The sequence below is a fragment of the Acanthisitta chloris genome, unplaced genomic scaffold (genome assembly GCF_000695815.1).
Source record: "Acanthisitta chloris isolate BGI_N310 unplaced genomic scaffold, ASM69581v1 scaffold13064, whole genome shotgun sequence".
Lineage (NCBI taxonomy): Eukaryota > Metazoa > Chordata > Aves > Passeriformes > Acanthisittidae > Acanthisitta > Acanthisitta chloris.
In genome coordinates this window covers 11,491-32,935 of record NW_008669928.1, presented here as the reverse complement: position 1 = coordinate 32,935, position 21,445 = coordinate 11,491, and the positions used below count along the sequence as shown (strand labels likewise).

The 21,445-nt window shown below is 53.2% G+C and overlaps 1 protein-coding gene across 1 annotated transcript in view; it reads left to right on the top strand.

Annotated features, from left to right (window-relative positions):
• The window catches only part of ITGB4 (integrin, beta 4), a 30,697-nt gene that overhangs the window by 3,941 nt on the left and 5,311 nt on the right, over positions 1 to 21,445 (top strand). The window contains exons 2-32 of the mRNA XM_009073505.1: positions 4,635 to 4,717; positions 5,223 to 5,324; positions 5,720 to 5,924; positions 6,455 to 6,551; positions 7,152 to 7,323; positions 7,973 to 8,236; positions 8,611 to 8,700; positions 8,834 to 8,956; positions 9,067 to 9,234; positions 9,507 to 9,583; positions 9,737 to 9,948; positions 10,181 to 10,284; positions 10,456 to 10,554; positions 11,145 to 11,271; positions 11,400 to 11,519; positions 12,030 to 12,136; positions 12,464 to 12,497; positions 12,914 to 13,102; positions 13,625 to 13,728; positions 14,143 to 14,201; positions 14,818 to 14,841; positions 15,003 to 15,151; positions 15,233 to 15,412; positions 15,995 to 16,143; positions 16,879 to 17,083; positions 17,560 to 17,720; positions 18,062 to 18,242; positions 18,463 to 18,600; positions 19,121 to 19,303; positions 19,457 to 19,588; positions 20,579 to 20,779. Coding sequence (XP_009071753.1) covers positions 4,635 to 4,717; positions 5,223 to 5,324; positions 5,720 to 5,924; positions 6,455 to 6,551; positions 7,152 to 7,323; positions 7,973 to 8,236; positions 8,611 to 8,700; positions 8,834 to 8,956; positions 9,067 to 9,234; positions 9,507 to 9,583; positions 9,737 to 9,948; positions 10,181 to 10,284; positions 10,456 to 10,554; positions 11,145 to 11,271; positions 11,400 to 11,519; positions 12,030 to 12,136; positions 12,464 to 12,497; positions 12,914 to 13,102; positions 13,625 to 13,728; positions 14,143 to 14,201; positions 14,818 to 14,841; positions 15,003 to 15,151; positions 15,233 to 15,412; positions 15,995 to 16,143; positions 16,879 to 17,083; positions 17,560 to 17,720; positions 18,062 to 18,242; positions 18,463 to 18,600; positions 19,121 to 19,303; positions 19,457 to 19,588; positions 20,579 to 20,779 — 4,239 coding nt within the window. The remainder of the gene's footprint in view (positions 1 to 4,634; positions 4,718 to 5,222; positions 5,325 to 5,719; positions 5,925 to 6,454; positions 6,552 to 7,151; positions 7,324 to 7,972; positions 8,237 to 8,610; positions 8,701 to 8,833; positions 8,957 to 9,066; positions 9,235 to 9,506; positions 9,584 to 9,736; positions 9,949 to 10,180; positions 10,285 to 10,455; positions 10,555 to 11,144; positions 11,272 to 11,399; positions 11,520 to 12,029; positions 12,137 to 12,463; positions 12,498 to 12,913; positions 13,103 to 13,624; positions 13,729 to 14,142; positions 14,202 to 14,817; positions 14,842 to 15,002; positions 15,152 to 15,232; positions 15,413 to 15,994; positions 16,144 to 16,878; positions 17,084 to 17,559; positions 17,721 to 18,061; positions 18,243 to 18,462; positions 18,601 to 19,120; positions 19,304 to 19,456; positions 19,589 to 20,578; positions 20,780 to 21,445) is intronic.

Here is a 21,445-nt window from a genome sequence, read left to right as displayed (position 1 = left end):
CAGCGCTCGTGACTGAGCAGGCTTTGAGGGCTGTGTTTGTCTCTGGAGGTATTTGGGGCACTGCAGTGGGGGTACAGCCAGGTGGGAAGGCAGAGCAGAGCCCTTCAGGGACAGGTTGTTGCCGGTTTCAAAGTTTGCACTCTCTGTCAGCTCACTTCAAGGGGAAAAAGGTGGTTGTGTCTTGGAGCTGGTGCACAGGGAAAGCTCCCAGGGGTGAAAATGCACAAGGTCAGACAGGCTGTGGGTGCTTTCAACCTGCTGAGCCCACGGAGGTTGTTTTGCAGGATGGGTGGGTGTCTGCAACCTTCTGCAAGGGGGGAGTAAAGGGAAAAAAACCCTCCAGAGTTCTCTGGAGGAAAAGTCTAGGAGAGAGTGCAGATTCAGGGTGAGCTTTGCTGAACTGCACGTGTCAGGGTATTTGTAAGCTGGTGGATTTGAAATGGACAGAAGGATTGGGGTGAGGGAGCTGACAGGCATGGGTGAGGTGGTGGAAAAGAGGGATGAGGAGCACCCTTGGAGGGGAGGGAGACGAAAAGTGTCTTGTGGGGCCAAAGGAGCAGAGAATGTGCTAGGAGCAGCACGTGGGGGAGGCAGAAAGGTTCTGGGGCTGTGCTGGCATTTGAGCAGCTCTGCAGGCTGTGCTGGCATTTGAGCAGCTCTGCAGGCAGCGTCCTGACCTTGTGCTCCTTGGGATTACCCCCTGCTTTCTCCTTGGGATTCCCCCCTGCCCAAAGCTGGGGGGCAGAGGGACAAGACAGTGCTGCAGCCACCAGCCCTTTGCCAGCACGGGGTGGTGTTGGTCACAAAGCAGCTCCCAGCAGCTCCATGTGAGTCCCTGGGATGGGTTCTGCTGTGTTGTGTCCTTTGCTGGATGATGCTGGGGCTATGTATGGGGTCTGGAGCTCAATCTGGGAGCTGAGATTCCCCTTCTTGCTGGAAACAAGAAATGGAGACATTCACGTGGAGCCTCCCAGCTGCAGAGGCACATGTGGAGAAGGAGGGGAAATGGATGGGGGAGACAAACAAACCCATAGAGCAGTGTGATTTTGTGTTGAAATGATGCTTTGATTTGCTGGTCAAGTTTTTGATAGTTTTCTGGGAGTCTGGCTTGATAATTTCCAAGTTTTGGAGCGTGGCACCAGCAGCTCTGTGCCACCACGTGTGCTGGGGAGGAAGGGAGTGACAGTTGTGTCCCTGATCCCTGCACCCACAGCCCTGCCCTGGGAGGAGAACTGAGGCAACATGAGCTGCTGTGGCTGTTGCTGTGCTGCCCAACCTCAGTGCACGTGGGCAAGCAGGTGTTCCTCCTCCCATCTACCAGGACATCAGGCCCCTGCACAGCCCCCAGACACCCCTCAGCAGGATGGGGGGCTGTGGCTGTGAAAAGGGCTGGGAGGAAGGAAAGGCTGTGCTGGGAAGTTCATGCATCTCCTTTGCTTTCCCACTTCATGTGCCCAACCTGCTGGGTGTTCCTCATGTTGCAGCTGGGACCAAGCTCCCACCATGGGCTCATGGCTCATCATAACCTACTCCTTGGTCCCTCTCCCCCATCTGCCACTTCAACCCTGTCCTCCACCCCATTGCACCAGTGGTTTCTTTGGATCATCCCCTGGGTTTTGGGGATGAAGTACCCAGCCCTGGCTTTTCCAAACTCAGGAGTTCCTGGCATCTTTCTGGGGCAGGTTTGTTGGCTGTGCCGAGGTGCAGGCAGAGGCTGGGGGAGCAGAAGGAGACCAGAAGGAAATACTGGAACAATAACTGGGATGGGATAGGATGTTTGCGTGTTACCAGAAGCTGTTCTGCCTCATTCCTTAGGTTTGCACAAATGAACAGATTGTTTTAAATTGTTGTTGTCACGCAAATCCAACCAAATCCTGCAGCTTTCCTGAAGTGAAAGTGACGTTTTTCTATCCAGAGGACACTTCTGAAATCGAGGGATGGCCGCTCCCATACTTTTTGCACAACATTTACAGGCAGAATTCCAGCAGCCGTCAGCGCCCAGTCAGTGCTCTGTGCTCCCAGTGCCCTCCCCACTCCTTGGAGGTTGGTGGCTCACAGGGCAACAGGACTTTAATATCACTCTGAGTTTAATGGTCTCTTGTATCAGCACTTGAAAAGAGATGATAGCAATTTATGTGCCCAAGGCCTAGGGTGTGTCTGTCTGCCCCTTGGTGACTTTTTCTTTGCTTGAGATTAAAGGAAGATGAACTAAGTCCTTGTGAGCTGAGCAATCAGGTCCCATACTCAATCCTTTCCTCGTGGCCCTTGCCATAGTGGGACATGGGATTTGCTGGTTGCTTTCGGTTTGTTTGCTGTGTGTTTTCCCTCAATGGGCTCAAAGGACTTCCCTAGCCTTTCATCACCTCTAATTGGCACCTCCCATGTGCCAGTAGTGCTGGTTGCTGCAGCTGGCATGGCTCACTGGGGTAGAGCAAGGGAAAAAGGGATTTTCCTGGCTTCAAATCCCACCTGTGTTGGTAGCAAAGGACATGATGTTTGCCAGCAAATGCTGGTGCAAGGAATGTTGCTGAAGGAGGTCACAGATACGTCCAGGGACAAGGATAACTGCTGACTTCTGTATCAGTGCTGGGGCTTGGCTGGGAGAGACAGAGACCACCCAAAGCCAAACCTGCAGAGGGCCAGAACTGGAGACAGTCAAGGTGGCAAGGGAGGAAGCAGAGGGATTTCCTTAGTCAGTTGGTACCTTTTACCCATGAGAAAAACAGCACATTGGAAAACCAGCACATTGGCTACAGATTCTGATGAACAGCAAAGCTTCCCTGGGTTTCCCCACAGAGATGCTGCCTTGAGGTTTGTGTGTTTCTCACGTTTCAGCCATGGGGCATTAATTACTGTGATAAATCCCTCTGAGCACAGCTGACAGGATGAATGAGATACCAATGTCCTGTCATTTGTTACTCATTAATCCAGTGACTGTCACAGAGTACCAAGTGCAAACACCTCCCTTGGTGTCCTCTGGTGTTGATGTGTGTTGGTTGGAGCTGTGTCACAACAATTCCTGCATTCCATGTGTTTCCACTGGCTTCAGTGGCCAATGCAGGATACAGAGGCCAAGTGTGATCCAGTGATGTTGAGATGTTGGTCTTTCCAGGGGTTTCCCTGCCCCCCAGGTCAGGCTGTTGGTAGCTAAGTCAGCAGGTGACTGGTTTGTGTGCTGGACACCCTTCAGGGAACTCAGACATCTTTACTGCACATAACAAATACTCTCATTTGCTTTCCCTGTTTTAAGTGGTTTTCACATTGTTTTCATTTATTTTAGACTCAAGGCTGACACAGAAAGGAGCTACAAGACAATTCCTTTGCATCTTAGGTTTCACACTTACATCTTCCAAAAAGGAGATGCTTTAAAGATTCTTTACACTGTTTTGTTTCCTTGACTGCTCTCGCTTGCCCTGCTGGATGCCAGGGCCACCCCCTGGCATGGCAGCCACAGAGCTTGAGTTTCAGCTTTGTCCCTTTTGTTTACTATGTCCCAGCACTGACTTCTGGATGGCACTGAGTTTTCTCTGTCAGGCATTGGTGCAGGGAGAATAGTTCACTCTCTTTAGGATTTGGCCTCTGGATCCACATGAGGAGTCCTGCTGCCCTGGACAGAACAAAGGGGAGCTTCCAGGCTCTCAAGACCATAGATTTATTCAACAACTCCAAAACTCCAAGTCTGGCATTTCCCAAGGCCTCGCCCTCTATTTATTGTTGGTTTGACCATCCTGGAAACTCTTAGTATGATAGGAAATAGCTGAAGGGAGGGGTCTGTTTTGGTTTTGGGGAGAGATGTGGACAGCCACTTTGTTTTCCTCTGTTTTTTTTTCCCTTAACCTGTCAGGAAAAGCAAGGTCTTGACCTGGTCAGTGCTCACACGTGCAGATGGCTCTGGGCTCCAGCCAGGAGCAGTGTGTGCTCTGTCTGCCTGCACCAGGGGGGACCCATCAAATCAGGCACCCTGACTCTGGGCACAGGGGTAGCAGCTGCTCTGCCCTGGCATTGCCAGGAACATGAGCCTTGCAGATGCCCAAGCAGTGGACCCTTGGCTTTTCTGCTTTCCTTTTGTGCCCTGCCCTGCAGAGCTCAGCGATTGTTTCCAGGCACTGCTTCCCCTGGATGTGCCCCAGCTGGGCTGGGCTGGGGCTCAGGGTGATCTGCCCTGGTCATCTCCAGGTCCATTTCCATGTCTTGGCTCTCTGCAATGTAGCAATCTGTGTGTTTCAGGAGGAAGAGGATGGATGTGCTGCCACGGGTGTGTGCTGGGCTGCTCCTCCTGTCCCTGCTCTGTGCCACTGGCCTCTGCCAGTGGAGCAAAAGTGAGTGCAGCTGGGTTAGCTCTGTCTGCCATCTCCCCTTGGAGCTGTCCCATGGGGACTTTGCACACCCCTCCTGGGCTCCAGAAATGCCAGTTCTCATCTGGAGAAGACCTGTTGTGTGTTTCTCCTGCTGTTTCCTATCTCCCCAGCATTTGGGGCCCCTCTCTTGCTACCCTGTTGTTTTGTAGACGGTTTCCACTAACTGTCTACTAACTAACTAACCCAGGCAAACCCTCCATCCCTCCATGCAGTCAGCCTTCCTCATACCCTCCCACAGCTCACTTTGTTTTCCCCATTCCTAATGTTTTCTGGTAGATAATCGCTGTGTGCTGTCCCGGGCAAAGAACTGCACCGAGTGCATCCGAGTGGATAAGGACTGTTCCTTCTGTGCTGATGAGGTGAGACCTTGCAGGGGAGCCCAGGTCTCTGCTTCCCACTCTGCTGACAGAGGGATCCTGCCACCCTTGGTAGGAGAGAAACACAAGAGTAGGGTCAGCTTTTTGGCTTCAGCTTCTCTTCTGAATAGGAAGTGCTGAAATGTGGATTTCCTTTGGTGTGGACAAATGGGGAGGGAGAGGAGTCCAGGGTGGGCCTGCAGGAATACAGGGGCTGATCAGTAAATGCCAGTGTGCCAGGTCTGAAACAGTGTATGCAAGGGATAGAGAGAGGGTCTTATCCCAGACAACCCATTAGGTCACTGGTGGTCACATTTCCCTGCTGCTGGGGAATGTTGCGTCTTCTGTGCAAGACTCATCTCCATCTCTCTGCCCTGTTCGTGCTCCCAAAGGCTCATATAATGGTCTCAGCAGAGGATGCTGCTTCGTGACCCATGTCTTTCCCCTTCCACAGTGGCTTGCTTTGGTGCTTTCTGTGTCTCTAATGCTGTTCTTGCCCCCTTGGCAGAGCTTTGAAGAGCCACGTTGCGACTTGCGGGAGAACTTGCTGCGATATGGCTGCGCAGAGACCAGCATCATGTACTCCAGGGGTGGGATGTGGACACAAAAGGTGGGTGCTGGGAACTCAGCCCTAGCTCAGCTTCTGCTGAAGGGTCCTTCATCCTCCTCTAGAGGCTTCAGCACGCCCGTAGCTCTGGTTTTGTATGTCTATTCAAAAACAGTGCTCTGCCTTTGCTAGCTGGCAGACCTGTTGGCCACGAGCCCTGATTGCTCTGGGCTAGGGTGGCTTTTCAGGCAAAACAGATGTAAGCAAAATGCCAAGGTCTGGAGGGAGGTGCCCAGCTGGACACATATGGACATGGGAGAGGCTGTTGTACATGAGGCAGGGCAGCATGATCATCCATTTCTTTCCACTTCCCACGTATCTCCTTGCTCGTTGCCTCCTCCTCATTGCGTCTATGCAGGAGATGGAGTCCATCCCCTTCATGTTCTCTTTCTTGACAGAATACCAGTATCAACACATTCCTGCAGAGGACCCAGGTGTCTCCCCAGGGCATGGCCATGAACCTTCGAGCTGGGGAGGAGATGAGCTTCAACATGGATGTCTTCCAGCCCTTGGAGAGCCCTGTGGATCTCTACATCCTCATGGACTTCTCCTACTCTATGTCTGATGATCTGAACAACCTCAAAAGCATGGGCCACAACCTAGGTGAGACCAGAGCTGGGAGAAGAGGGGAGTTAGCTCCTGTGCTGGCTGATGAAGACAGGCAGCTCACTCCTGCTTGTGGCTGCAAGTCCTCTGCCAGCACCAGTGAGAGGGATGCAGCTTGCAACAGGCTAGGAGGTGTCTGCTTTAATTAGAGTTTCTCATTATCGCTGCTCTGTGTAGCCTCCTAGGGTGATGCCTCTCCTGGCCCTGCAGGGACCATCACATGCGCTCTCTCCTTCCAGCCCAGCATGGATCTGGTGTTCCACAGAGCTGATCTGTGCAAGGACTTTGGCATCTTGAACCGATTGGTGTGGCAGGTGCTATTGCAGAAGCTCCAGTTTTGGAAAGGGGAATGCCAAAGGGGATATAGGTTTCTACCAAAAAAAAAGACTAGGCCTAAGCTCTTAAAAGCTGGCAGGTTGCAAGTCTCATCTAAGACCTGACTAGTAGAGAAGATGTCCAGGAAATGACCTTTTTCCCTGGAGCAGTGAGATCACAGGCATCTCTTTATTCCCTTCCTCTCCTCCCAGCGGCGTTCCTGCAAGACCTGACCTCCAATTACACTATCGGATTTGGCAAGTTTGTGGACAAAGTCTCGTCCCCTCAGACAGACATGAGACCTCAAAAGTGAGTGAACCCAATGGGTCCCCAGGATGGGAGCAGAGGAGAGGGAAGGTGCCTGTTTCTCCATGGCTTTCCTGATACTCACTCTCTGCAGTGGGAACACCTCTGTCCATCTTTCTCCCTTCATTGCCAGTGTCTCCCTTGGCCTCCCCATCCCTCAGTGCTATAGCACCATGCTAATGTCAGCATCCTCCTCCTCTGCTTTCAGACCTTCCCCACACTGCTGTGATAGATTACATGTCTTGTCTTCTCCTCCATCCCTGCCCTTATCCCTTCTACCTCTCAGTGCTAATGGCTTGCCAGCTCAAATCCATGGCTTCCCAACTCCCCAGCCTCTGGGTGCCCTCCCCACCCTTCTCCTTCATAGAATCATAGACTCAGCTGGGTTGGAAAAGACCTCCAAGATCATCAAGTCCAACCCTACCATGATTACTAAACCATGGCACTAAGTGCCACATCCAGTCTCATCTTGAAAACCTCCAGGGATGGTGAATCCACCACCTCCCTGGGCAGCCCATTCCAATACCTGATAACTCTCCTTACACCAAAGCATCCCTTTGCTCCTACCTCCTGCAAAAACCCTGGTTGCCCCTTCTCTCCTAGGCTGCTCGAGCCCTGGCACAAAGCTGACTCCCCCTTCTCCTTCAAGAACGTCATCCGCCTGACCAGCAACATCGACTACTTCAACGAGAAGCTCCAGAAGGAGCGAATCTCCGGCAACCTGGATGCACCTGAGGGTGGCTTTGATGCCATCCTGCAGACAGCTGTTTGCAAGGTGAAGGTGGCCAGGGCTTCAGGAGCTGTGTGGGCAGGGCTGTGTTTTAATGAGTGGATCTTTCTGATACCCAGTGATGAGCAGAAGAGCTGCAGGCTGGGCAGCTGATGCGGCAGCCAGGGAGCCCAGGTTATATGTTATACCTGCATGTGGCTCTTGCCCTCCCAGTCACATGCTCCCAAGCTGTTTTGCAGTCCCAGTTTTTCCTAAGTCTTAGAATGTGGGTTCTGCTGTTTGATCCCCAGCACAGGAGCTGCTTGGTGGGCACCCTGTGTGTACTCTTTGCTCTGTACTTCTCCATGCCCATGGTAGTGAAACTCTGCTCCCTGGAAAACAGCCCACTTGGGCTTGGCTGCTTGGCTGAGGGATGAGCACAGCTCCAAACATGTCCAGAAAAGTGTGGGCTTGCCCCTGTACATACATGTGCCTGGCACTGAGCTGTGGGTGTGAGACACCCTGTGCTTTGGAGGTGCAGATGGGTGCTTGGACTCCTGGTGCCAGGTAGCTGGTTGTGTTTGCTGCCAGGTGGAGGTGGTGCCTTGCCCCATGGATATTCCAGCTCCTGCCAGGGCTGTCCTGTCAAGTGCTTCAAGTGCTGTGCAGGGGTTTGAGGGGCACAGAGGTAAAGGTTCCTTCTCCCTGGCTGTAGGATAAGATTGGCTGGAGGAAAGACAGCACTCACCTGCTCGTGTTCTCCACCGAGTCTGCCTTTCACTATGAAGCTGATGGTACCAACGTCTTGGCAGGGATCTTGGCGAGAAATGATGAGCAGTGTCACCTAGACACCCATGGCACCTATGTGTATGACACCAAGCAGGACTACCCTTCAGTGCCCACCCTGGTGCGCCTGTTGGGTCGACACAACATCATCCCCATCTTTGCTGTCACCAACCACTCCTACAGCTACTATCAGGTGAGGAGACCATGGCAGTGATGCCACATGGGCTTACCTTTTTCCAGGACCACTGCTTGGCTGTGAGGAGAAAGTGTTATCCCATCTCTTGTTCCCAAGTGCTAAATCAACACCTTGATATTTGGGAAGGTGTTAGGGGGCTGCTCTGGGTTGTGGAAGGTCTCAGGGTGTATTATTTGGTGTAGGAATCTGGGCTCCTAGAGGTATTCCCATGTTGGCTTCTGTTTCTTATAAAGCAGTGGGAGCACAGAGCTGGAGAGTAATTTAGGTTGGAAGGGACTTTTGGAGGTCTCTAGTTCAAGTCCTGCTCAAAGCAGAGCCCACTCCAGTGCTAGAGGAGGGTTCTCAAGGCCTTGACTCCTGTCTCTTTGCAGAAACTGCACAAGTATTTCCCCATCTCTGAGATTGGGGTGCTCCAGGAGGACTCTTCCAACATCGTGGAGCTGATCCGCACAGCCTTTGAGGTAATGGTGCTCTCTGGGGCTTCACTCTGGCTCCCAGGGAAGGCAGAGGGTGGGCAGGAGGGAGGATGTGGCTCCTCTGGGGCAGAGCATGAGGTGGTGCTGAAAATCAAGGTGGTTATCTTGTGCCACCCAGCGCATTCGCTCCAAGATGGACATCCGGGCTGACTTCACCCCCAAAGCCATCAAAACAGAGTTCACCTCCTCAATGTATGAAAAGACAGAATCTGGCTCCTTCCACATCACCCGTGGGGAAGTGGTAAGTGCTTGGAGGGGTGGCATGTGTGAGGGGCTGAGCCCTCCACCTTTGGCCAGGCTGTGGTCCAGCAGAGCTGGCTCATCCCCGAGGTGGTGTGTCCCTTTCTTCAGGGCAAGTTCAACATGCACGTGAAGGCACTGGAGTATGTTGGTGGGCAGCACGTCTGCAGCCTCCCTGAGAAGGACAGGAAGGGAGTTATCCACGTGAAACCCACGTCCCTGAGTGACAGCCTCACAGTTGAAACCTCTGTCGTCTGCGACGTGTGTACTTGTGAACAGGTATGGGGAGGTGTGTTGCAGACACATGTCCTCCTCCTGGCCTGGGGTGGGAACATGTTGGAGGGCACATGTGGGTTCCACTCAAACCCTCATTGATGCTCAGCCTGGCTGAGATCTTCAGTAATACCTGTACCAAGAAGGTCATGCTCTCCTATGGCACAGCTTGGTGTTCAGGGCAAAACTTTGCCCCTGCATCTCTCTCTCTGATTCCTGAAATGGTCCTGGTGGCAGCCAAGCCCATTCAGTAATGCCTCTTCTCTCTTCTCTTCCAGCAAAAAGAGTGGAGCTCACCCAAGTGCAGCTTCCACGGGGACTTCGTTTGCGGACAGTGCATCTGCCACCAAGGCTGGTAAGGACCATATCCAGCTCCATACCCTTCCCAGGGATCCTGCTGGGTCTGGGGACCCACAGTGATAAACGTTCTTGCCTGGGCATCCTACCCAGGACCCTGCTGTCAGGCACTCTGCTCCTGCCTCTCTCAGCACCATCTCCTCCCTGCCAGGCGAGGGGACACGTGTGACTGCTCCCCAGAGGTTTCCTCCAACAACGAGGGCTGCATCCGCCCCGGGGATGTCGAGCCCTGCTCGGGCAGGGGTGAGTGCCTGTGTGGGAAGTGCCAGTGCTACTCCGAGGACCTGACGCAGCGCTTCGACGGGGAGTTCTGCCAGTACGACGTCCTGCAGTGCCCACGCAGCTCTGGCTTCCTCTGCAATGGTGAGAGCAGCTCTGCTGCCCCTCCAGTGTCCCCCAGCTGGGGGGTGTGCTGGGGCTGGTGGCACTGGCACGGGGGATTGGGTGACTGGTGATGGGCTGCAGAGACTCTGCACTTGGAAATGTGCAGGGAGGATGCTGTGGAGTCTGTTTGCAGCCTCTTTGCACCCCAGGGAAAGTGGCCAGGGGAGTAGTACAGTGCTGGGCACTGAGTAATTCATCCTCTTGCCCCCAGATCGTGGTCGCTGCTCCAAGGGAGCCTGTGTGTGTGAGAGTGGCTGGGAGGGTCCAGGCTGTGAGTGTCCCACGAGCAATGACACCTGCATCGACAGCCGAGGGGTAGGTCCTGCCTTGCCTGCACCAGGGACCACTGGTCCAGGCAGGGCTGTAGGGAATTACCCTGATGTCAGAAGCTCAGGGGCACTGGGAGTTGGCACCTTGCTTGACCCCCAGTGTCACTGCGTGTCTGTAATTACTCTTGGATTCCAACTTCAACTTTATCCCTCCCAGGGCATTTGCAATAACCATGGGAGGTGTGAGTGTGGCAGATGCATCTGTGACATGGCTTCGCTGTACACCAGTTCCACCTGTGAAATCAGCTACTCCCTGGTGAGTCTCTCTGGGTTTATCAGTTCTCCTTCCCACACAGAGATTCTCCAGGGAAGGAAGGCAATGCAGAGATGAAGGCACATCTCAGTCAGGAACAAATCCTGTGCAAGGGTTAGTCTCACCTGTCCTGTGGCCAAGAAAGGGCTGATGTGGGAGCTGCTTTGTTAGCCACAGGCTTCCTTTGCCCTCCAGTTCACCAGCAGCAACTGTTGAGTGTCTCTCTGTGTTTATCCGCACCCTGGTGATGGGCAGAGGATTAAGGCTCAATTCGTGGTTGTGATTTGCCTCAAGACTAGAGAAAAACACATTTAGTAGAATCACAGACTGATTTGGGTTGGGAGGCACCCTAAAGCTCATCCACTTCCAACCCCCTGCCATGGGCAGGGACACCTCACACAGACCAGGTTGCTCCAAGCCCCATCCAATCCTTTGTGAGCTGCTTGTTCTCAGTGATTCCACTTTGACCTTGCCTTGGCACAGGGTGAGGATGCAGTACTGCCTCTCCAGTTCTGCCAGTTTGGAGACTGTGCCCTCCCTTGCTCCTGTAGGAGCTTCCTGTCTCCTGACTCCCCCACCCCACCTCTACCCAGGGCTTCCAGGCTGTGTGTGACAGCATCCGGGACTGTGTTACCTGCCAGACCTGGGGAACAGGCAACAAGAAAGGGAACTGCAGCACATGCCACCTCCAGATCCAGATGGTGGAAGAGCTGAAGAAAGGTACCATGAGAAGCAGAGCTGGGTGTAGACACATTGGTGTCTCCCTTCTCTGTGTTGTGTATGTGAGGCTGTTCCCCAAGTCTTTCCTGATCCTGGTGACTTTGCAACTGTGTCACCTCTCTCCTCAGAGGAGGCTGGCGAGTACTGCTCCTTCCAGGATGAGGATGATGATTGCACATACCACTACACCCTAGAGGGAGACCCCAGTGTCCTCCCCAACACCACTGTCCGTGTGCAGAAGAATAAAGGTGAGGAGGGGCACGGGAGAAGTTGGGGATGTTCAGCCTGGAGGCTGGATCAGAGTGACTGGCTCCACAGTGCCTCCAGTCCCTGCTTTGTCCCTTTCCTGTGCCCCTGGGCAGTGTCAGCTGCAGGTAGGACCTCCCTGCCCACCTTTGTGTGTGACAGGGGTGGGTGACATTGGCTGTCATGTGAAGTGTGAGGAGTGGAGTATGGCACCCTCAGGGAGCAACACCTTTAGACAGCACTGCCTTCCTACTGCTGACACTGGCAGGGACTGATGTGAGGTGCTGCACAGCCTTTAGGGATGGCTGGATGTGAGCAGAGGTGCAATAGTTCTCCCTGAACAACACTCCTTGTTGTGAGCTCCAAGAGAGAAGTTCCAAGCTTGACTGGGCTGCTCCATCCCTCTGAGAGCTGTGGTCCAGCCTTTTCCCCTCTGTCCCTGCCTCCCACTGCCTCCCTGCACACCCCATATGGGATCTGATGCCTGGAAGTGACACTGCTGTCACTTGCAGAGTGCCCTCCAGCGACCTTCTTCTGGCTCATCCCACTGCTCATCTTCCTCATCCTGCTCCTGGGGCTGCTGCTGCTGCTCTGCTGGAAGTTCTGTGCCTGCTGCAAGGTGAGTGCCTTGGCTGGATCCCCCAGCCTGGGGGGAGGACCAGACAAAGGTCAAAACCATGACAAATTTCTAGAATCCACCCAGCCTCCAGCATGGCCACATTGGCAGGGCTGGATCCCAGTGGTGTCCAGCACCTCTGCTGTTGCCAACATGAGTTCCTGTGGAATTTCCCCTACTTGAAGGGATATCTGGCTAAAATCAGCTTCCAGAGCCCCATCCACCCACTGCCCACCTATCCCTGCTGATGTGAATCCTCACAGATGAAGACATGAAGGGGTTTTGTCCTTGTGTCCAAAGTGATTGTGTCTTTGGCTGTTTCTTTTCTAGACTTGCCTGGCCCTGCTTCCCTGCTGTGCACGAGGTACCAGCCCTTTGACCTGTGGGGAGAGGGATCTGTGGGGTTCACTGCCTTGCTGGGTTGGGATAAGTAGGTTTCCTCCTCCTCTCTGAGCTGGGGAGGTGGATTGTGGAAAATCTCCTAGCAGAGAGCCTGAGACAAGTGCTCCTCCCTGCTCCACACCCTGGATGCTCTGCTGGGGATCCCACTGCTGGCTCTCCTCAACCAGTGTCCCTTGTAATGCCTAGCTGGTGGCATGTGTTCTCTTCACTCATGGACAACCCTTGCCTCTCCACCCCACTCCATTCCTGACATCCCAACACTCTTAGCATGGTGTAAGCCCTAAAGATTCACCCAGAACAAAGTCTCCAGTGTTGGGATGTTGAGGCCTGGTGTTATCCCAGTCTGCCCAGGCTCTGACCCTGACTTTGGCTCTGCAGGTCGCACTGTTGGCTTCAAGGAGGACCACTACATGCTGCGCCACAGCCTCATGTCCTCTGACCACCTGGACACCCCCATGGTCCGCAGTGGGTCCCTCAAGGGTCGGGACACAGTCCGCTGGAAGATCCACAACAATGTTCACAAGCAATCCTTCACCTCCCCCACTGCCACCAGCCCCAAAGACCTGGGTGAGCATCACATCTGAGGGACAGGGCACAGAGGAGATACCATGGGTACAGTAAAGGGCCCAAAGCCTTGGTGGTGGCTCCCAGCTCTGGCAGCCATGGCATTACTGCCAAGTTGAGTTGTAGGTGGTGTAGGTTCCTTTATCTGCTTCTATCCTGGGGGAAGCTGAGCAAAACATTCCTATGTCCAGCCCTGTAGCAGGACCCTTGGAGACCTCCTGACAGCCTGGTCACATGGTGGATGTATCCTGTATGTGTCTTAGTCTCATGAGTTCAGTGACCCAGCCTTGATTTTGCTGCCTCATCAGTCCAGAGCCACTACAGGATGATTTCCTTAGTGTATCTGGCAGAGAGCTTCCCAGTTAGCCCCCAGTTCTCAGAGGGTTGGTGCTCTGGAGTTTGGGTGCTAACAGCAGGATCTGGACACCAAGCATTGCATGTGCCCCCCACACTTAGAGCTTTGGGGGGTGGGTTATTTCTCTAACCAAGGAGGAAGGAGTTTGATTTGGGAATTTCTCTTTCCAGTTCCCTATGGGCTGTCCCTGAGGCTGGCCAGGCTATTCACACAGAACCTGATGAAACCAGACACTCGGGAGTGTGAGCAGCTGCGCAAGGAAGTGGAGGAGAATGTAAGAGCCTGGGCATGAGGGGGGTCAGGGTGGGACTGGGGCACAACCACTCTGAGGAGGTGTCTGTGATGCTGTGAACCCAGACAGCTCTTGAAAGGAAGAAGCAATTTTTCCTCATTCTGAGAGACAGCATAAATTTTAAGATCACAAATGTGAGAATTACCAAATCGATGAGATTTGAGGTTTGCCTTGGGGCATGTGATGTGGAGTTCCTGTTTAGCTTCAGTTTGCAGCCTCTTGCTATGTCCTGGGGAGATACCATGTGGTGGTCTCTGCTTGGTGTGGGAAGGCACGTGGGAAGGACCCAGGGTGGCCAGAGGGCTCTTTTATGTTTGCTGGCAGCAGCTCCTGCTTGCTGAACACATCCCTGTTCAGCAAGGGATACATTATTAAAGTCCCTCTTGCTTCTTGCAGCTGAATGATATTTTCAAGCACATCCCTGGATGCCACAAGCTCCAGCAGACCAAGTTCAGGTGAGTGAGTGGGGGAGAGACCTCCAGCTTGGCAGGTTTCCCCCAGGGCCCTGCTGATGAGGGGGTGGACAGAGAACTGGGGTGTAAAATCTGGGATGCCAGGGTGGAGCATGGACTGTGAGACAAACCCAGCACAAGCCTGGTGTGGTGCTTCACCCACCCAGGGCTGCAGAGCAGAGCCTTCCCAGCTGTGCAGGAGATCTCAACTACATCTGGCTTTGGACCAGCAGGAACAAATCCTGGTTGCATAGTGCTCAATGGGAAAACTCCCACTGCCTTCAAAAGTTTCAGCCTGGTGCAAAGTTAGGAGTGCCTGGTGGAGGATGGGAGGAGTCTGGGGGTGCCAGCAGTGAGCAGGGAGTGGTATCCCCTCCCCACAGCCTGATCTAGATGTAATCTCCCCTGTGGGCATGTTTCTCATTGCATTGGGAAACCCAGGGTGGGAGGGAGCAGCCAGGCAGGAGGGAACATGTGCTGGGGCCATGGGCTCTGTGTGATGGGTTGGCACCCGCAGGGCAGTTCTGCAGCTCAGACCTGCACAGGGCTGTGATTCACACAGCACTTTGTCTCTGCAAATGCATTAGTCACTCTAATTTGTGGTTTATTTTTCCTCCAGGTTACAGCCCAATTCTGGGAAAAGGTAAGAGGAACTCGCAGCCCTCTCTTGTGCAGCTTCTCCCTCGTTGTACACGTGTGGGGTGACTAAATGCCCCACAAATTCATTGCCCCCCTAGCTGCTATGTGAGATGAGTAACCCAGGACTCAGGTCTTACCTGCCTTTCTCTTCCCCCCCGGTCCCAGGCAGGACCACACCATTGTGGACACAGTGCTCACTGCCCCTCGCTCAGCCAAGTCAGACATCATCAAAGCAGTGGAAAAACATGTTTCCCACGAGGCTTTCAATGACCTGAAGGTTGCACCGGGTTATTACACTGTGACCTCAGACCAAGGTAGGGAGCAGAGCCCAGTGCTGACTCCTAGCTGGGCTTAGGGGGGGATTTCCCATGTCTCATCCTTGCCTGTTCCCCCAGATGCTCAGGGCATGGTGGAGTTCCAAGAGGCTGTGGAACTGGTGGATGTCCGTGTCCCACTGTTTATCAGGGAGGAGGATGATGATGAGAAGCAGCTGCAGGTGGAGGCTATTGAGGTCCCGAACGGCATCGCGAAGATTGGGCGCAGAGTTGTCAACATCACCATCATCAAAGAACAAGGTGAAGGGCTGTGACTGGCACAAGAATGCTGTTTGTGTGTGTGTGTTCCATGTCCAGGTGGGCTGAGGTGGTTTGTAAGGAAGGCACAGTCTGTGTATCTCAGCCACCCCAGATCACAGATGGGAGACTTGCTTGATTACTCCTATCTGAAGTCACCTGGGTATAAACTGGAGCATCTTCTAAAGTATCCAAAGGAAGGTCATCATCCCCTGCTGACAGAGACCCAAACATTTGATCATCACAAATTTAGATGCTACCAATTCTGTGACAGATCCAGTGCTGACCATATGCCTCTGCTGCTCCAGTTCATAGATTGCTGGAGTGAAGCAGAACCTCTTTGCTGTTATGCTGTGCTTGGGGCAGGTGAATGTCCCCAGCACTTTGCCTCTGTTTCCCACCTGGCTGTTTTGTTCAGGGAGCACAAATTTGGAGTGGTGAAATCTCCAGCCCAGGCAGTAATACTCCATGTACAGTTCACACCTGTGGGTGATAGATGTTCTCCCTGAACAGAGTTCCTAAGTGTTCGTAATGTGAGTCTTCATGTGTTTGCTCTACACATTCCTTCTCTCCTCCCCCTTCCAGCCAGCAGCCTCATCACCTTCTTGCAGCCAGCCTATTCCCACAGCCGCTTTGATAAGCTGGCCAAGATCCCTGTCCTCCGGGAGATCATAGACAACGGGAAATCCCAAGTCACCTACAGGACCCGGGACCTCACTGCCAAGGATGGCAGGGTAAGGGTGGTGCTCCTGGCCTTGGCAGGTGGGAATGGAGGGCTGGGAAAGAGCCAGCCATGGGGTTGCAGAAGAGAGTTGACCAGGCTGAGTGGATGTGGCTGGGAGAGGGGGGGACCCGAGGCTTGAGGTTAGCACAAGGGTGGACATTTGCCTTCATCCCTTGCTCCCTGTGCCTCAGGGACCTGGGAGGATGTCTGTGCCTGAGGCAGAGGATACCAAGTGCTGCTGGAACTGTGGGTGTTGGAAGGGAAATGGGAATTGCCTGAATGATGAGGGGAAGCTCACTGGGCACCTCCTCATGGATGCTGCAGGCTGTAATCATAGAATCCATGAGGAGGATAGAATCCATAGAATGATTTGGGTTGGAAAGGACCATAAAGATCATCTGGTTCCAACCCCCTGCCATGGGTAGGGATACCTTCCACTAGACTGGGTTGCTCAAAACCCCAATCAGCCTCACCTTGAACAAACCTCTTCCATCTCCTCCACTCACTTTCTCCACCTAATCTCACACCTCTTCCTTCTCCTCCAGGATAGGATAGAATCCATAGAATGATTTGGGTTGGAAAGGACCATAAAGATCATCTGGTTCCAACCCCCTGCCATGGGTAGGGATACCTTCCACTAGACTGGGTTGCTCAAAACCCCAATCAGCCTCACCTTGAACAAACCTCTTCCATCTCCTCCACTCACTTTCTCCACCTAATCTCACACCTCTTCCTTCTCCTCCAGGATTACATCTTCACAGAGGGTGGTCTTCCATTCCAGCCTGGGGAGACCCGAAAGGAGATACAGGTCCCCTTGCTGGAGCTGACTGAAATAGACACCCTCCTAAACAACTACCAGCTCAAGCAATTTGCAATTGACCTCATCCATCCCAAGTATGGTGCCAAGATCGGCAGATACCCCCAGACCACGGTGACCATCGCTGACCCAGGTAGGTGCTGGCAGCCAGGTGGAGGGGATGGCAGCAGAGGGTGTGGGACTCACCATCCCGAGGTGGTGTACAGAGCTCAAGCTTTGCTCTTCATCCAAAAAGCACCGAAGAGGTTCCTCAAGCTCCGACTGGTAGATGTGGGTCTCCCTCTAGAGGCACGAGAGGGAATAGACAGTGGGTGGAAAGGATGAGTAAGACACCTCGCCAAAGGAAATAGAGTGGATACTTCATTCCTTTTCCTCGGGGATTTGAGTAAAAAGCCATACAAATAGGGGAGAAGTGGAACTTGCCATGAGATGATCCTTGCTGGTTCTTGTGGCTGGACAAGGAAAACTGCAAGGGATGTCATCAAGTGGGTCAACAGCATGATATATTTATCACAGCATGGTAGGGCAGTGCTAGAGAGGCACACCTCCTTCTTTTCATTCCAACGGGTGGGCTGCCACTGATGTGTTCTTTCTTCCTCGTGTCTGCAGAACTGGTGGATGGTGTCTCCTCGATGTCTGGCATGGGCCAGATCCACCAGTCCACCAAAACCTACTTGAGTGCACCATATAATCCTAAAGCCACTGCCCTCAGCTCCAGAGAAATCAACTTCAACTGGTGTCCTCCACCTGGAAAACCTCTAGGGTACAAGGTAAGGAGCGAGTGGATCACAGGGAAGGGCATGAGTCCCATCCTGCAGGTGTTTCACACAGTCATTTGTACTGAAGGGATCCAAGAAGATGCTTAAAGAAGGAAGCAAGTTCACCCCTTCTAGTCCCTTCCATCTTTGAGGGACTATTGCTGGGTGGATGTGGGATTTGCAGGAAAGTTCCTCTCCCTCTCCATTACTTACTATGAAATGCTCAGATCGCCCTGGCCCCCACTTCAGAGGAATGGCACACCTTGGCTTTCCCAGATTCAGTAAGAGATTGGGAATTTCTCACCCGTTCTGTGAGGATCTGAAGGAATCACTGCTTGCTCTTGCTTTACCAGGTGAAATACTGGATCCAAGGGGATTCTGAGTCAGAAGCTAATCTCATGGATGTCAAAACTCCACCAGCAGCACTGACTAACCTCTACCCCTTCTGTGACTATGAGATGAGAGTCTGCGCCTACAATGCTGCGGGTGAGGGGGATTACTCCGACATCATCCACTGCCGCACGCTGGAGGAAGGTGAGCAACTCCACACCTTTCCTCCCACCATCTGGGAGCAGCTTTGTGCCTGTGCACCTGGCATGGGGTCAGGGCTCCAGCCCTGAGCTTCTGGTGATCTTGGGGTCTAGCACTGAGCATCTCCCACAGCAACCCAGCTGTGATCTGCAGAACTCTGAGCATCTGCATCCACCAGATCCTGATTTGCAATAACCTGGTCCCTTTGCTCTTACCTTTCCAGTGCCCAGCGAGCCTGGGCGCTTGGCATTCAACGTCGTGTCCTCCACTGTGACACAGCTGAGCTGGGCTGAGCCTGCAGAAACCAACGGGGAGATCACAGCTTATGAAGTCAGTTATGGACTTGTCAACGAGGACAATGGTAAGAGCTCATTTTCAGAGCAGGCAGTCCAGCCAGGCTGAGGGGCTGGAATACACTTTCTGTAGGCTGGGCTGCTTCTAAGCAGCAGCAAAAGCAGAACAGTTCCAGGCATGTTTCTTGTGAAAACTGGGATTTGGAGGGCTCACTTCTTGATGGAAGGAGTACAGAAAAATGGTGACACAGGATTTAATTGAGTGTTCTCAGTTCCCATTCACTTCCATGGTGTTTTGTGTTGGTTTTCATCTTAAAACCTAGACCTAAGGCTGGGTGCTATGCCAGGAAGGTACTATATGTGGCACACCAGCGTAAGGAGACCTGTGTTGTATGTTGACTTCAGCATTCTTCTTGAGAATTTCCCCAGAACTGTGTCATGCCTGCTGTGAGCAACCCAAATAGCTGCTGCACCTTGTCCCAGAGCCAGGCAGTGTCCTACAGCAAACCTCAGTGAGCCTGTTGGCCAAGGGTGGGGTGCTGTGGGGTCCCCTGTCTCTCGTGGGTGACAGGCATACCGTGTTTGCAGAACCCTTTGGCCCAATGAAGAAGGTGCTGGTTGAAGACCCCAAGAAGCGCATGGTGCTGATAGAAAACCTGCATGAGTCCCAACCCTATCGCTACACGGTGAGGGCCAGAAATTCTGCTGGCTGGGGACCTCAGAGAGCAGCCACCATCAACCTCGCTACGCAGCCCAAGCGCCCCATGTCCAGTGAGTTACCTGCCTGGGTGGGGAGCAGAGGGGCAGGAGTAGTGCTGGGGACCACTCCCCATCACCCCAGGGATGCTGAGGGCCAGCCTGAGCACAGGAGGCCTGTGTGGTTTTGAGCTGCTTGTCTAATGGCACTTTTCACCTCTCCTCCAGTCCCCATCATCCCTGATATCCCCATCATTGATGCAGAGGGAGGTGAGGACTATGACAGCTACCTGATGTACAGCACAGATGTGCTCCGCTCTCCAGCTGGCAGCAAGCATCCCAGTGTCTCTGATGATACAGGTATGTTGCTCTGAGTTTTACAAAGGTCTTTCTTAACATTCATTTTCCTCAACAAGAGCTTTCAGCAATGAGCTTCATTGCTCCTGTCCTGTCGGAGATGGAGAGATCCAAGTCATGGACGTGGTGGAGATTAGCATTTGCAAAGCACAGCACCTGCATTTGTGGGAATATTTGACAAGTCACAATGTAAATAAGACCAGTATCTCCTTGTCTTAGCCATGAGGCAAAGAAAAATCTCAGCATGGGGTGGGAGTGGCTTTTCATGGCCTTCTCTGCTCATATTCCTTTCCTGTTGCCATTTGGCTGGATCTCTAGTTACTGTCAGTAAGGAAGCACTGGCAAGGCACAGACCTCTGAGTCCCTTGGATGCTCAGGGTCTTGGCCAAGCCAACAGGAGGGACTTCACCAGTGCTGGGAATGCACTGGCCTCTCTTCTTCCCTCACTTCACTCTCTGAATTAGTCTTGTACTGGGACAACAAGGGGAAGATGGGCCATGAGTGAAATGATGGGTCTTGTCAGTAGGATCTTCTCTGGGGGGATTCTCCAAGGCTTGGGGATCCAAGAGCGAGTCCCTGGTCCTTTCAGAAAGCAAAGCCATGGGAACATCAAGAGCCTGACCATCCCAAGTGCACATCAAGGAGTGATGAAACTGCTTCTGAGCAGAGGACAGTTGTTGCAGACTCTTCAGGGACAGGCACATGGTGGGACTTTGACTCTCACCTTTTGTCATGGTGAACACAGGGCTGGAAAACAGCCTGAGTGTTGAAGAACCCCATGAGTGTCATACTCCCACCATTCTCCATCTGCCAGTCACATGATGTTTGCACTGCCTGAACTCATCAGCCAACACTTGGGATGGGCTGTGAACGGGTACCATTCCCACTGGTGCCTGCCCCTTCCCCTCCCCAGCAAGCAACACAGAAATGGTGGGTAGCCCACCCCGGCCCCTGCAGATCATGCCAACACCAGTGCTTGCATTGTCCCAAAAGGCTCCAGGTGGAAATATGTGCCGTTGCTGGGAGAAGACTTGGATCTTCGCCGCATCACCTGGAGGCTCCCACCTGAAACCATTCCCCGCCTCTCTGGCAGCAGCCGCCTCTCCTCGGACACCGAGGGGCTCCTCCATGAGGAGGACAGCGATGTGGCTCCTGGCAGTCTGAGGAGGAGCGGGACGCCCCGGCCCCAAGCAGGTGAAGGACAGCTTGATTATGGCACTGAGTGTCCTGTCTCGTCCTGCGCTGAGCGAGGGGCCGGCGGCTGGAGTCTGCCCCAGTACATGCCCCTTCCTCCCCCTGTGTGCTCATCCTCATGTTGGTGTCATGCACTGTTCACGTGCTGTGGTCTGCTTCAAAACCTTGTCCTGGTGTGTCTGCTCACAAGAGTGTCAAGGTAACCCTCATCTCGGCATGGACTTGGGAGCCTGCTGGCAAGTTGCTTCTACAAGAGGTTGGACCTTCAAGGCAGGAGCAAACTCAGATGATACCTGCTAAGTGCCACCTCCAAGGGCAGCTCTTCACCTTAGTGAAGTGCCCTGAGCTTCTGGGGCAGATGTGCTGGACTGTTAAACAGAAATCACTCTCTTCTGGATAGATGATCTCTCCTGGCCTGCTGGAAGGGGATGGGGGATCTGTCAGGGACCAGAACAACGGAGTGGAGTTTGCTTTTCAGATCCAGCTGAGATGGGATCCAGAATGAGATTTGAAGAAGCTGCTTCCATAAAGGGCTGTTTTCCTTCTTCCACCTTCTTTTTTTAATCTGAAATTATAAACCTGTTCTTGTGCCTAAGGAGGGATGTGAGTGAACATGATGAGAACCACAAGGCAGTGCCCCAGCAAGGCCGAGGTCTGGAGTTACCT